The 14,567-nt window shown below is 35.0% G+C and overlaps 1 protein-coding gene across 1 annotated transcript in view; it reads right to left on the bottom strand.

Annotated features, from left to right (window-relative positions):
* CNTN1 (contactin 1) overlaps positions 1-14,567 on the bottom strand; it is a 358,577-nt gene that overhangs the window by 42,675 nt on the left and 301,335 nt on the right. The window contains exons 21-23 of the mRNA XM_068560378.1: positions 12,096-12,330; positions 9,636-9,739; positions 2,267-2,453 (exon numbers count right to left, since the gene is read on the bottom strand). Coding sequence (XP_068416479.1) covers positions 2,267-2,453; positions 9,636-9,739; positions 12,096-12,330 — 526 coding nt within the window. The remainder of the gene's footprint in view (positions 1-2,266; positions 2,454-9,635; positions 9,740-12,095; positions 12,331-14,567) is intronic.

The following is a 14,567-nucleotide window of genomic DNA, read 5'->3' as shown; positions in this document are numbered from 1 at the left end:
AGGTTCTTTTCTTTTTCTTTTGTTTGAAACTAATTTCTCTGTCTTCATATTTAACTTTCTCAGTCTCTTTGAAATTAGGTGAAACATTTAACTATTCAGTTCTTGAAGGGTTGTTCTTGTGTTGTAGTGCCCCTATCAATCTCTGTGTGTCCAGCGGCTTTGGTGGGAGAGCAGGATCTGAAGTGAGCATGGGTCACATCTCTTATGGTGTGCTGGTAACTATCACTCTGCTGGAATGTGGGGCTGGAGACAGAAGGACTAGTTCCAGAGCCAGGTGTGTATTGAAGCTTCTCCTATGCTCAGTGGCCATCACCACCCTACTGGGGGCAGTTTTGAGTCCCAAGGTGCTGGAGCAGAAGCCCTGAGGGTCAGGTCTAAGCTGGTTCCATTCCCTCTAAATGTGTCCTCTCCCTCCCCACAGCAACAGAATCATTGCCTCAGAGGGGAGCAGTGCTAGAGCAAGGGGGCCAGAGTGGGGCCCAGTGCAGGCCAGAGCATGTGATAAGACAGTCCTGGCAAGCCAGTCAGAGCTTGACACAGCTCCCAATTTGGAGCCTCTGTGAGCACAAGTAATGGCTGCCCTTGCCCCATTCAGATGCAGTGCTGGTTCTTTTCCAGTTCTTTCCCCCACAGCTGCACACTCTCCTTGGCAATGTAGCCTTTGTCCTATCTGGGAACTTTTCTGAATAAGGCAACTCGTGCAGGTTGGGACACATGCTGGGAAAGTCCAAGGAAAGCCATCAGAGGATTTTCAATCTGATTCCTCTATCTTGTTCCCAGGAGTAAGCAACTGTGTGTGCACACTCTTCATGAGTGGAGTCTTGTTTTCTACAGCTCTCTTGTAAGTCCCACTGGTGGTTTAATCTGCTATGGGGACTCATCTTCCTGGCGTTGGACCCCAGGGTTGGGGTGTCTGATATGTGGCTCAAACCCCTCACCCCCCAGGAGATCTCTGAGTCTGTGATATCCCCCTCCTCTTTTATGTCCCGTACTAGGGGCATGAGTCCCAACCTGATTACTTCTTCTCCCTTCCTATTTGACTCCATGTGGATCTTACTTTACAGCCTTGGTTGTAGAAGAGTATTTCTGCCAATCTCCAGTTTGTTTTCAGTGAGAATTGCTCCATGTCTAGATGTATTTTTAATGTGTTCATGGTGGGGAGGTGAGCTCAGGTGCTCTACTCTGCCATCTTGGTCTCCTCCTCCCATATTATCTGTTTATTCACTTTATTGCTCCGTCATCTGATGTTATACTTATTTATTTGTCATATTTCTCTCCCTCTCTCTCTCTTCCTCTCTTTCCATTAGTTTGTTAAACCCTGTGAGAAGAGGATCTGGGTCTTGCTTCATCATTTCTGTATTGCCAACACCTAGACCTGTTCTGGGCACATAGCATATTTTTGATGAATGAATAAATTGAAAAAAGAACAAAGGAATGAATGCTCTTTTTACAAATTAGAAAGCTGAGGTTTAAAGATTTGATGTAATATGTCTACTGTCACACATTGAGTAAGTGATAGAGACAGATTTGAAACCCCTGTCTGATACCAAAGCCTGTATCTTACCACCATGTTCTATTATTTCATTAGAACTTTCTTTTTCCCCAAGTGAATTTCATAAATTTTCATACTCTAATGGTAATCATGTCTTCAAATTCTTGTGAAGTTTCCCTAAATTCTGAATATAAGTTCTCCTCTTCCATCTGTTCAACTTGGGTTCAAAAAAGAGCTATCATAGTGAAGCCAGGGAGATGGGTATGACCAAAAAATGTGAGCAGGGCAGGTGGTCTTGTTATATTAACAATGAGAACATACAGTACTAAGAGAGTGAACATAATGCTACAACATTTAACTTGCATTTGCATTGTGCAGTGACGAAGGTTTATAAATCAAAGCATAGAAAAATTATAGAATTTTCATTTTCTCATGTTGTTGATGCATTCCTATAAAACCAAGTTTAAAACAATAACAAATTAATTGTCTAATGATACAACATTTTGTGGGCAGTCTTTACAAAGGGAGGTTCTGTAATGGAACATTAAATGTGTGAAGGTATTCTCCACATTTTTTCATCATCTACAATAACTATCAATGTTTTTGTTTGTTTTTGTTTTTGTTTTTTTAAATCTTGTGTGATTTTAAAGGTTAAAATTGAAAACCAAAAGTGCTCAGACTGCTAGGTAGTCATTTTCTCTCAAATATATCTGCATCATCACTGAATCAATTGGGAGTTTTTGACAAGTATAAAATGCAAATATTGAGACTCACGTGCTTTCTTGGTGAAGGTCTCAATCATATCACTGGGAGGTCCACACCCTGCGCTATTGCAGGCCCTGACTTCCATAAAGTACTGGGTGTCAGGCAGAAGGTTCTCCAGCCTGGCAGAGTATTCTTGGCTAGTGACTTGCACTCTGTGTGCAGCTGCTTCTTTATCATGGACAGCCCAGTACCGAATCTGCAAACATACAAGTTGAGTAATATTTTTTCATGATTCAGACAGTTCAGTTGCAAATAATTCTCTTCAAGTTGTTCTGACACTTGATGTTGGCTGAGCATCATATTCTCAAATGTTACTTAATGTTACTTACATTTCTATCAGTCTTAGAAAATGGCAAGGCACACAATGCAGATCTGATTAGAAGTGTCAAAAGCAAATTAAAGGCTCACCTCATTGCCTGAAATAGTCACACACAGACGAAAAAAGAGAAAAAGCCAAAAAAATGTGCATAAGATTTGCTCTCAAACTATAAAACTGGTTTCTGTTTGGAAGTATTTGCCACAATAATTTATATCATTTATTTCCAGCTTTATTTCTGTTTACATGATTGCAAATCTGTTAAGGGCCATTGATAAAAATAGTCCTGTGGCCTAAAACATGCTAGCTTAATTACTTTCTGCCAGCTTATTTCAGAAGTATGTATATAAAATTATTTCCTTTGAACTTATATAGAAGCCAGATATCAAAGAAATATTATACCTAATAACTTGATTAGTTGTAGAAATTATCTTTAAAATAAGTTTTAAAAAATTTCATTCATGTTGTGATTAGAAATGATTACTTTTACCAACCAGCATATCAATGACAGCCTTCCTTGTCTCTTAAAGTTTAAGTAAAAGCTATGAATTATAATATTCATTCTTCCAATAAGGCTGTTTTATTGGTTAAAAATCTATAATTACATCTCAGTTATAAATAAAAAGGAGAGGATTGCTTATAAGTATACTGTAATTTTATATTTTAGATGCCCTGTCTATAAAACAATGGTATTTTAATTTCACAATTAACCAACATACTAGAAGATAATATCTAATATTTATATAATCCTGAAATTTTTATTTACGTAAACACATAAAAAACATTATAAAATGGAACTGGATGGCTCAAATTCCCTTAGTAATAAAGTGAGGTTTATATGAAGAATGAGCACATTTCAGAACAAAGGCTAGTTACTAATTGCTTATTGGTTTCCTTTGCAATATTTTTATTTTGTTTACTAGGGCTCATTTTTTCTGATGCCAATAATATATTTCCTAATAGTTTTGATGGAATCTCTTTGACTTTTCTGTCCTCTGACCAGAAGGATGGCTTCAGAACCAAGGAAGTGGAATATTACAAGTGGCTCCAAAGGCAGATCTCAGTTGGCAGAGAAAAGACTTTATGAGGATGGGGACCCTCCTTGTGAAGGCATGAGTCTCCTGGTGCTGGAAACATCCAGGCAGTGTCTACATTCATCTGAGAAGGAGGAAGACGGCCTATATTTTAGTGGAAATTTGAACTGTGTGACATGTAAGGCCTCTTCCACTGCTTGACTGAAGGGAAATAAAATGAACATTTATATTCTAGTGAAATGCCAGGTACTAAAGTAGGATCATCCACGTGTATTATTTTCTCAACAAACCAATAATGGTAGTATTTAGCCTGTTTTATAGGAATCAAAACTGACGTCCTCGAGGTTCAGACATTTTTATGTGGATGCTTGTTGACTGAGAGCACATTTTAAAATCTTCATTCATTATAACAACTTTTCTATCCCTTTAAAGAGGAGAAGATTTTTAATTAGACCATTTCTAAGACAGTAAGTGTTAAAATGAGGACTTTTAAAGTGACAAAATTTTTTGACATCTTACCCAAAATTCCATGAGGCATTTTGGTGATACAAAAGGGAAGAACAAAATTTTCTTTAATTTACACTTTGCACCTATATCTTAAATGGCCAATTATTTTATTCATCTGATTTTGGCAGGGATCTATATTACACAGTCTCCATCGAAATTCACAATAAATTAAAGCAGTGCCTTAGTTACGCCCTGGTAACTAGGGAACAGAGAGAGTTATTGAGTGTATCAAATAATCTCTGACTTTCTTATTTTAGAATATGAGATTTTTTACAGACACTTTTACAGTATTTTAAACCTCTACTAATGAAAGCATCTGATAAAAAATTATTTTGGTTGAATAATCTGTCTCTCCTTAATTTAAAGCATACATTTAGATTTAACTTGCAATACTTTCAAAGAATTCTAAAATAAATAGTGGATATATGTGAAATGTAGCATTATTTATTTATTTATTTTTCATCTGAACTAGGCACTGGCCATGCACTTAGAAATAATTTCCAAATAGATAATTTGGACCACTGTGTTTGATCCCTTCAGTGAGTTGCCCATTGTGGTGAAGAACCAATATTAATCTGTGAGAAAATTGTTTGGAGTGAAGGGTTGAACCTGTAGTCATGGAGTAGAACAAATGCACTCCTTTTGATTAATCACTAGGGAGACCAAAAGGCAGGCTGGATGAACTTGTGGAAAAAAATAAATAAATGAAGCAGGTCCTGCTTTATGGACAGTAGACCATAAATTCATTTTCACATGCTAGAGCAACATATAGTGTATTTATTTCTATTTAACGCTGTGACATTATATAAATTTAACTCTATTTACATGTTCCTAAAATCTCCACAACACCCCATGTCTAGTGTTAACTTATCTTAGTGCTTATTAAACAATTATGGAATTACCTCATTACTGGTCTCCACTATTGTTAGGTTATAAACTCCTTGAGGACAGGTATTCATTATTTCGAATGCTGTGTACATAGGACTGCATTTGATGTATGGCACTCATTCATTCATTGAAAAAATATTTACTGGGTATCTACTTTGTACCAGCTATGTGCTAGATGCTAGGAATGTAGTAGTGAACCAAGCAAACATGTTTTTTCCTCCATAGATCTTATAAATAAAGTAAGAAATCAAAATGTTTAAGTTCACATAAAATTACTAATATATTTGATGGAATGATCTAAGTGTATAATTTTGTCCCAAGAAAATTTACTCTTTATAGCAGTATTGGGAAGCTGAAAAGAAAAGCCTCAGAAAAAGGGCTAACTCATATAACAAAGAATAATTATAATTTCCATACATTTATGAACTACAATAACACCACTTTTGTACAAAGATAATAGTTATATCCCTTCCGAGGAAAATTTAAGAAATTTGTCTGAAAAGCAGCTCTTTAATCTCATTTTCTCCAAAGAAGCTTAGAATAAAACCTGGATGTTACAATTATGGAAGTATTTAAAAATACTTAGTACTTTTGAAAATTAGGCTTGCTCCATTTTATTATTTTCTACTTCAGTAAACTTTCGTATCAGATTTCCAAACTTTCTTCTTCAACTTCTGAATTTTCTGAAAAAAATATCTTCTGGCAGCTGAATATTCTTTTGTTATGGATTTAATACAGTTTTTAGGAAAAAAATCTAAATACGGTTATTTAAGTGAAAAAATATCTAAAAAGATATTATATAATAACTTTATATTATCCAGATCCCAGACTAATTCAAGTATTAGTACATTCTATGGGTTAGGAATAGTGATAATATATATCACTCAAAATCTGTATTCTCACACTTTTTGGAACCTATTCAAAGTTCTTTTTTATTCTAGCCATTGGTGCAAGAACCAAACAATTCTATGTAGGCTTCAACCAGCTTCCCATAAGTACTACCAGTTAGCATTTTTCCTCTGCTATTGCTGCTAACTTCTCACTCCCTGTCTTGGGTCATCCTTGATGCTGCAGTGTGAACCTTGCCCTGTGATCAATGCAGGGAGGGGAGGTGATGCCCCTGGGGCCACTCTTAACCAATGGGGAATAGCAGTGGATGAACGCTTCCCCTTTCATTCTATGTGGGGTAATTCTCAACCACATTTATGAAGCTCCTTAAAGGTCACAAGGGATGGAGTACCAGTGCCCACAGTGGTTGCCAACAAGATAAAGCATTTTTCTAACCCTCTCCTGTTCATTCTGCTTTTTCCTCATATCTGCTCCCTGGGATCATATTTAAAACAAACAAACAACAATAACAACAAAAACACTAACTTTTTCTATACCTGTGTGTCAGACTTTGCTTTGGGGAGATCCAGATGAAGATAGATGCCTTCTCCAAAATAAGAAAATACAGCACTTCCTAAATATGAACTTATGCTCACCATAATAATTTAACTTTTAAAGACATTTGTGTAAACTACTCAGGATGGTTAATCTTTTAAGATAATTGTGAAATCAATCATCTGTATTAATCTCCAATTCAGCTGCTAAGAGGTTTTGTATTTATTATTCCTGATAGAATACTTTGCTTGTTTTCATTAAGTGAATTCTTTACCTGCTGGGTGAGTAAACTAAGTCTTTTGTGGATTCCTGGGCAGGAGCCCAAATTTCTAATAAGCCTTTGATAAGAAATACTTCTTGCATTCTTCTAGTTCACCTACACTGCAGGAAATTAAGAATAAAAGTGGGGAGCTCTTTAACTAGGTCGGGGTGGGGGGGAAAGAATAAAACTTAAACTTTCTACAAGATACACTTTAAAACCACAAGGGATTTTTTTAAACCCAGTTGCCTGCAGTTCTCACTTGAAATGTCAGGAATTTAACCTTGAGATGGGGTCAATCACACAGGACTTGGGCTTTTCCAACTTTTTATTTATCTTATTTTATTAATGTCCTGCTTTTTTTCTCTGTTTCTTTATAACTTAGACCCATAATACATTTTCATGGGAAGTGCAGTAGGATATTAGTTTTCTTGATCGTCTATCTTGTTAAACCATCGGCTTCTTCCTTCATATTTAAAAATAGTAACAATAACGGCATTATAGTGAGTCAAGATTTTCCCCCATAAAGGGGCATTTTCTTACAGGAGAATAAATGTTACAGATTTTCTCTTTTAAGCTTTCATGCTTGTCTCTTTGATATTCAAGGCTCTGTGTGAAAGACTTAAAAGCTTTTTAAAGAAAGAATAAATGGAAACAATAATTCTATGATTTATTTCCAACATTTTTAATTAACCATTCTCTGGAGAGGCAAGACCTAGGTTCAAGTCAGTTTATACCAATTATTACTCAGATAAATGTTTTTAACTTCAAGTTCTTCATCTTTAAAATGGAGAAAATAATAGTGTTTATCCCCTGGGATTGTGTGGATTCAATACGATGAGCTTAATTAAGTGTTAACATCATAGGGCTCAACAAATATTATCATTCTTATCATTATTAACATTATCATCATTGTCATCGTCATCATCGTCATCATTGTCTTCAAATGTCCAATGATATAAAACAGGGAAAAGCGTTAAACACAGGTTATTTCATTTATTCCACACAACAGGATATGAGGCATTGATTACTCTCAGCTTTACAAGTGAGGAAACTAGGGCCCAAAAAGTTTGAATAAATTTTCCACAAAATTTCTAAGTGACAGAGCTGAGAGATAAACCCATGTGTGTTCAGCAGCAGAGCTCATAATTTTCTAATATGGAGCTGCGAAACGTCAGAAATCTGTGAAACTAAACTTCTCCGCGGCATACGGTTTTTGATCATTTAAGAAAATCTTAGCTGTTAAGATTATTTTTTGCTATTTAATTGAAAATCCTCTACTTAGCTTATTCCACATCAAGAGCGTGTATTCTGATTATTGTCTAAATTCACTGGTGCCAGTGCATTGTTTCACATCTCATATTTCCTTTTTACTCTGCATGTCAGAAGTTATAAAATAGTCAACATATAATTCTCAAAGAAAATATCTATTTCTGTGGCATGTTTTTAGCAAAGTAAAAATACATCTTTAGCACTTTGAGTTAGTGCATGGGTTATATACTAATCATTTTTTCTCTTTTTTATTGCTTACAAATGAATAATATTAAAAAAGAAGAAATCCTATGTCCAAAATATGGCTTGAAAGCTCTAAATATTGATGTGTTCTCCCAGGATACCTCAGACTTATTTATTACAGGGCTTTCTAACATCTAGTGAATTTCTCTCTCTTTTCCATTTCCATTCCTTTTCTACCAGCTGCAAATGTAAGTTTAATAAGTTATGAATATTGGAACTTCACAGTCCACTCCTATAATGCCACTCTCTTGGTGACAACTTCAGCTGATCACTTGCAAAGATGATCTGAAAACACTTTGATGTCTAGCCAAATCATAACCTATGATACCAAGATAAAAAGCTTCCTGTTAGCTTGTGAGTTTAAAACTTAAGACCTTGGGCTGCTTTTGTGGTTCTATCTCAGAAACATGGTCTTGAGAAAACCAGGTTGCAGCACTTTATTTGAGCATACTTCATTATTTCTATCAGCACTCGGTGAATATTTCTTTAGTGACCACTCTTCTTGGCACTGAGAGCAAAACAGACAAAATCCTGCCCTCATGAAATGAATATTCCATGGACAGATGATGAAGCACAAGAACTGAGAGGGCAGCTCACCAGCCATGGCTCCAGAAGGCCACTCACCGTCCACTCACTGAATAAAAAAAAGGGAGTCTGTGATCTGGCAAAAAGCACTGAACTTTGAATCAGGACACCTGACGCTTTTACTTAGTGCTAACTAAGGCCAGTTGTTGAATCTCTTTTGCATCCATTTTCTCATCTGCAAAGGTAGGACAATGTCAGTTCCTCTTAATTTTCACTCTTTGTGCTTAAAAATATGAGATGACTTCACTTTTCCTACAAAATCAAGTCTAAATTTCATATTAAAGATCCCAGCAGAACTAGCTTCAATTCCCTAGGTCTTATTTCCGTTGACTAAGACAAGTCCTCCCCTATGCTTCTGGCTAAATCCTTCTACACTTTTAAGACTTATTTTGAAGGAAGTTTCCTTTAAGACGTTTTGAATGTTGCCAATTTTCTGCCTTCATAGATAACATAATGGGATACATAGTATATTTAGAAGTGTTTCCTTTGGAGGGCTTTTTGGAAGTGGAACTAATGAGTCAAATAGGGTAAAAAAAATTAAATTACCAAATTACCAAAATGATTTCCCAAAAACTTGAGATTCACTAGCATTTTATGAGAATGTTTGTTTCAAAAGATTGTGCTTAAGCCCGAGTGTTATTACCTTAGTTTTTACTTTGGCCAATTGTTTACCTACACACAGGAGTCTACATCTCTTATAGATAAGTCAGTTGGGAACCCCTGCTTTACGCATGATAGTTAATAAATGTCCAACATATTAAATACAGAGAATATAGTGTTAGTTGTCACATAAATCAGAAGGACACAGAATGTTGAGAGATGCAACATATTTGAAAAGGTATGCTGATAATTATGAGCAAGTGTATTTAGTTTGGTAAAAATTGAACTCACCTGATAGCTTTCCACTATTTTTTCTACAACATGCTCCCAATGAACAGATATCTCAGAAGATGATAAGACTTTTACACCTACTGCTGTTGGGGCTTCACTGGGAGCTGAAATTTGATGAGAACATTACATTCTTACATAAGATGCTTATTTCGTGGTCATCAGTAATACATGCACACACACATATTCATATACATGAATATTAATACAGATACATATACATACACATGTACACACACACTTTTACAAAATATAGAAATCCATAAGGATTTCTCTGATATCTGTGAGCAAGAACCATACTAATATTTTTGTATTTCTTTTAACTAACCTGTTTATGAAAGCCTGTGGATGCAAATTAAAATTTATTATGTTTAGCTTATCAACATATTATCAAAGATAGGAAATTTGGTATTTATTATAGAAAATTAGTCATTACAATTAATTTTCAACTTTCTCACACTTCCTATTTAATATGAGCTAAAGATATACAGCAATACTTCCCTCTTTCTCTTTTATATTTAAACTAAGTTTTTTTTTTTTGTTTTTTTTTTAAGATCCTTTGAAACAAGTTGTGACATCCACCGCTTCTTGTGCTCAGGAAAGCCTTTATAAGTCTAATTGTCCAACTGGGCATCTAGTCAAATATGTATCAAAAGGCTCTGTTCAGTGAAAAAAAAGTAATTTATATCCCTTACAAAAATTACACAAAGCAACTAAGGAAATCTTAAGCAGGAGTGATCAATTTTTATTGTCTTTTATTAATAAGCCATAATCCTCTTTTATGCTAAAATATCCTGCACGTGAACACTGTCGTCATTCCAAATCAAGGTAAATGTGTGGCACTGTGACTGATTTCTTAGCAGTAGCAGTGAAGATGAACACTTAAAGAAGTTTTCTCACATGCACGTTTTATGAGACTCATGAAACATTTAGGAAAGAAATGTAATTAAATACAGATGGCCATAACCAAGAGATGACAAGCATGGCCTTTGCCTGATCACTTTACCATCGAATAAAACAGTAAAAAAAAAATCATATTGGGTGAGACGGTAACTTGTAAAATGCTTTACACTTTCATTTTCTCTGTGAGATGTACTTAAGTTGTTCAAACTATTCAGTCAAGTTATCATACTTCTGCCGAATCAGAATGAGTATAGAAAATGTGGGATTAATTACTCAGGATTAAATAGTCCTGAATTGATTATTAACTTAGACATTTCTACTTGTTATTCTTTCTATGTATTTAATTGAGCTAACTTTAGAAAAGTATGCACGTGTTTGTGTGTGTGTGTAAACATGTATACGTATATATGATTGCCTTTCATGTTTGTATTGAAAGTAAAGATCATGGATGATTTGAATAGATATTAAATTTTTAACAAATACGAAAGCTAATAACTCTATGACTGAAGAGCATAAATTCTAAGGGATAGCTAAATGTTTATTGTGGACTAAAATTAGCGTAAATTGGGTAAATTAATAGATAATGTTTTTCCTCTAAGAGATCAGAAGAGTATTTCACATAGTTTTAATGTTTTAAAACCCTTCCATTTTTGTTTCTCACACATGTGCAAAGGGAAACTTGTCCAAGCACAAATGTGTTAGGTCAGAAGGCAATGCAAATCTCTACTTGCCTTTCTAGCCATTAATTATTTACATAATGCACGTGAGTACAAAGGTATAATAAGGAAGTCTTACCTTTTTAAATAGGAAAATAAATAATAAAAAAAAGTGTAGCAGCTTAAATAGGAAATCATAGAAGTCAATGTAATTAAGGTTAATATAAAAATATGTATAATTTAGCAGAGATATATAAAGTCCTCCAGAAGCATGCTCAGTTCAGTTAAAGTTTCTAGAAAAACAAAGAGCCAGTATCTGTATTTTTTTTCCCCTGAATAGCCTTTCAGATATCTTTTTTTCTTTCCAAGAAAAAAATTTCAACTGGCTTTCTGACTCCTTTTTCATAGAATTATGCCTAAGTTCCCTTTAATGAAATTCTAGCATGCTACTGTAATGACCAAAGAAGTTACATAAATGATACAATACACAATTTTGAGTTAAAAGGAGAAACTTTATCAAAAAAAAAGTGTATGTTAAGGCATTTGTAAAGTAGTGAATTTTATGAATGCACAGACATACTGAGATTCCCATCAAGTCTGGAGAATTTCTGACTGCAAAATTGTAATCAAGAGTCCAGGAACAGGGGTCTAAGTCAAGGATTTTAGTGGAGATTTCCTAACTACCATAAACATGATCTAAAGGATGAAAGAGATTTTGGCAATGTTCCTGTCATTTAAATAAAGAGATTGACACTTTAATTTGGCTCAAAATTTAGTAACTTATTTACTAAATGCGTGGTATCTTAAAAAGATCTTAATAAGTAGGCCCGAAAGACAGCAAACAAAATGCCTACTGGAGAAACAGAATCCCTCATCAGGACAGTGGGGTCTTTCTTTCACCTACCGTCTTGCGCGGAGTGGATGACGGCTGTGAGGCTGTATGGTCCATCTCCTTTGTTGTTGAAAGCTTTGACTTTGACTTGAAATGCAGTGGAAGGGCGCATGGTCTCATCTTTATGAACGTAGCGGCCAGTATCTGGGTTAGTAACTGTCACTTTTTTCCATTCTTCCCCATCAAATGGCTTAAATGCCACTATGTAACCAAAATTGTTGCCGTAGTGGTATTCTCTTGACAAAGGCTGAATAGAAATTGAAATATTTAATAGGTTTAAACAATACGGTTAACATGGGGAAAATCCTATGCAAACAATAAATATGCTACACATGGAAGCATGCTTTCTGTAAAAACATTCTTAGTTCATAAGCGAGAGCTGCCTGAAAAGGCCAGGGCACAAATGTGCTCCAACGTGTGGTGACTTCATTTACCAAATTCGTTATTTCTGGAACACCCCACGGGGGCTAAAACCTTGGGCTGCTTTTGTGGTTCTATCTCAGAAACATGGTCTTGAGAAAGCCAGGTTGCAGCACTTTATTTGAGCATACTTCATTATTTCTATCAGCACTCGGTGAATATTTCCTTAGTGACCACTCTTCTTGGCACTGAGAGCAAAACAGACAAAATCCTGCCCTCATGAAATGAATATTCCATGGACAGATAGCGGCCAGTACTCTGGGCTTTTTTACTTTCAGTTCCTTCCTTCTAGGATGTTTCATATTTGTCAGAAGGTCCCTCTCTCACTTTCTTGAGGTTAAAAAGCCACTGGTTGCTTTCCCTGGCCACAGGATCTGCCATTTCAAGACTCTTTCTGCAATAATCCATATAGAATCCCCCCACTTTATTTTTTTCTCTTTAATACAATAATAATGATCTACACTACATATTTTACTTATTGTCTACTTTACTGTCTCTCTCCACTAGTATAACATAAGTTTCATGAGGGCAGGGTTATTGTCAGTTTCATTTACCTAGACTCTAGAACAAAGCCTCATAGTAGTATTTATTCAATGGATAAGTAAATGAATTTCTTTAGAGTTGAAAGGCTATGGTAAGACAGTTAACAATGTTCTGGAATATCTGTATTGTAACCAAGCAATAGAAACTGGTCAGAGGAAAAAGAATGCAAAAGGAGGAAGGGATAACATCGCACTCATCTGTAGGAGGCTGGCTATGGGCCCCGTGTGACTCCAGTGCTGAAGTAAGAGCTCTGTTTTGCATTATTTTCTCAGAGTTAATATTACATAACAATTGCTCAATAAAGAAGTCTGTGTCAGCCCTAACAATCCATTATTTATAAATACCGACTCAAAGCAAGTTCTACTGAGTATCCTTCATTTAGTCTTTTTTAGCCAATAAAGTAAATGTGCTCATTGTATATTGACTTTTTTCACCAGAATATCAAAGTTAAGGTGTCTTGAGGAAAAACCTTGAACTAAATACAACACAGTAGCTTGAATATCCATAGGTTAAACAGGAATGTCTGTAAATGTACAAAGTTCAAAGGGAAAAGAAGTTGTTCTTGGTTGCACGATATAGAAATCCTGAAGCATGATCACAAGGATGTACAAAATATGATTTTACATTATTAATAGAATAGCCTAACATTCCCACCATAATTTAAAATTCTTTCTTATTGATAGTTCTATACTTAATTTTTGCAATTTAGTAGATCAGAATTAGCTACGGAGTTTTCAAAAGTTAGTGATTCTCAGGCCCTAGTCTCAGAGAGTTGATTTCAAATTTTTGGAATAGGAATTTCCAATTCTGAATTCTTTGACCAGCTCCTCATCTTATTGTGAGGCAGATACCTACACAGTTTAAGAAAATCAAGCCTAAAGAAAGGAGTAAGATGTTAAAATTTTTCCAATATCTTCACTTTTGTGTGATACACTGACACTAAAACTGACAAATCATTTGAGATTTGAATGAAGAAAAGACAATTTTTTTCTAAATCTTACTTAAAAATGTGATTTAAATGCCAAGTATAAAATATGACTACAGAGCACAGAGTGAAGTCAATTTCTGCTAAATATCCATTTATTATATAAATCAATTTAACTCATGTAGAGAATAAAACTTGTCATTTTTCCTGTAGTTCTCAATCCTTTGGAGCCTTAGTTGTGTTCTTTGACTTTCTGCAGTGATTAAATACTGAAAATATTTAACGGATACATAGAGCTATACAAAACTTGTTACCTAGATAAATGCCAGATATCTAATTCAGACAAATCTATGTTATCAAAGCCTTCCGCACCCCGAATATCTCTCTCACTTCAAAAATTCAGCTAAGATGCATTGTTTTCCAGACATTATAGTCTCTGAAAAAAAGCTCCCCTTTGGGTCGTAAAAATTTAATACAATGTTTTGGACACCTCAATAACAAGTCATTTGGGGGGACTTCTAAGACTGACTAATGATAGATTACACATGGTGATGAAAGTAAGTCTCAAGTGAGAAAGCAAGCTCCAATTTAAAAAC

The sequence above is a fragment of the Eschrichtius robustus genome, chromosome 13, assembly GCF_028021215.1.
Source record: "Eschrichtius robustus isolate mEscRob2 chromosome 13, mEscRob2.pri, whole genome shotgun sequence".
Taxonomy (NCBI): domain Eukaryota; kingdom Metazoa; phylum Chordata; class Mammalia; order Artiodactyla; family Eschrichtiidae; genus Eschrichtius; species Eschrichtius robustus.
This window is presented reverse-complemented; position numbering and strand designations above follow the sequence as displayed.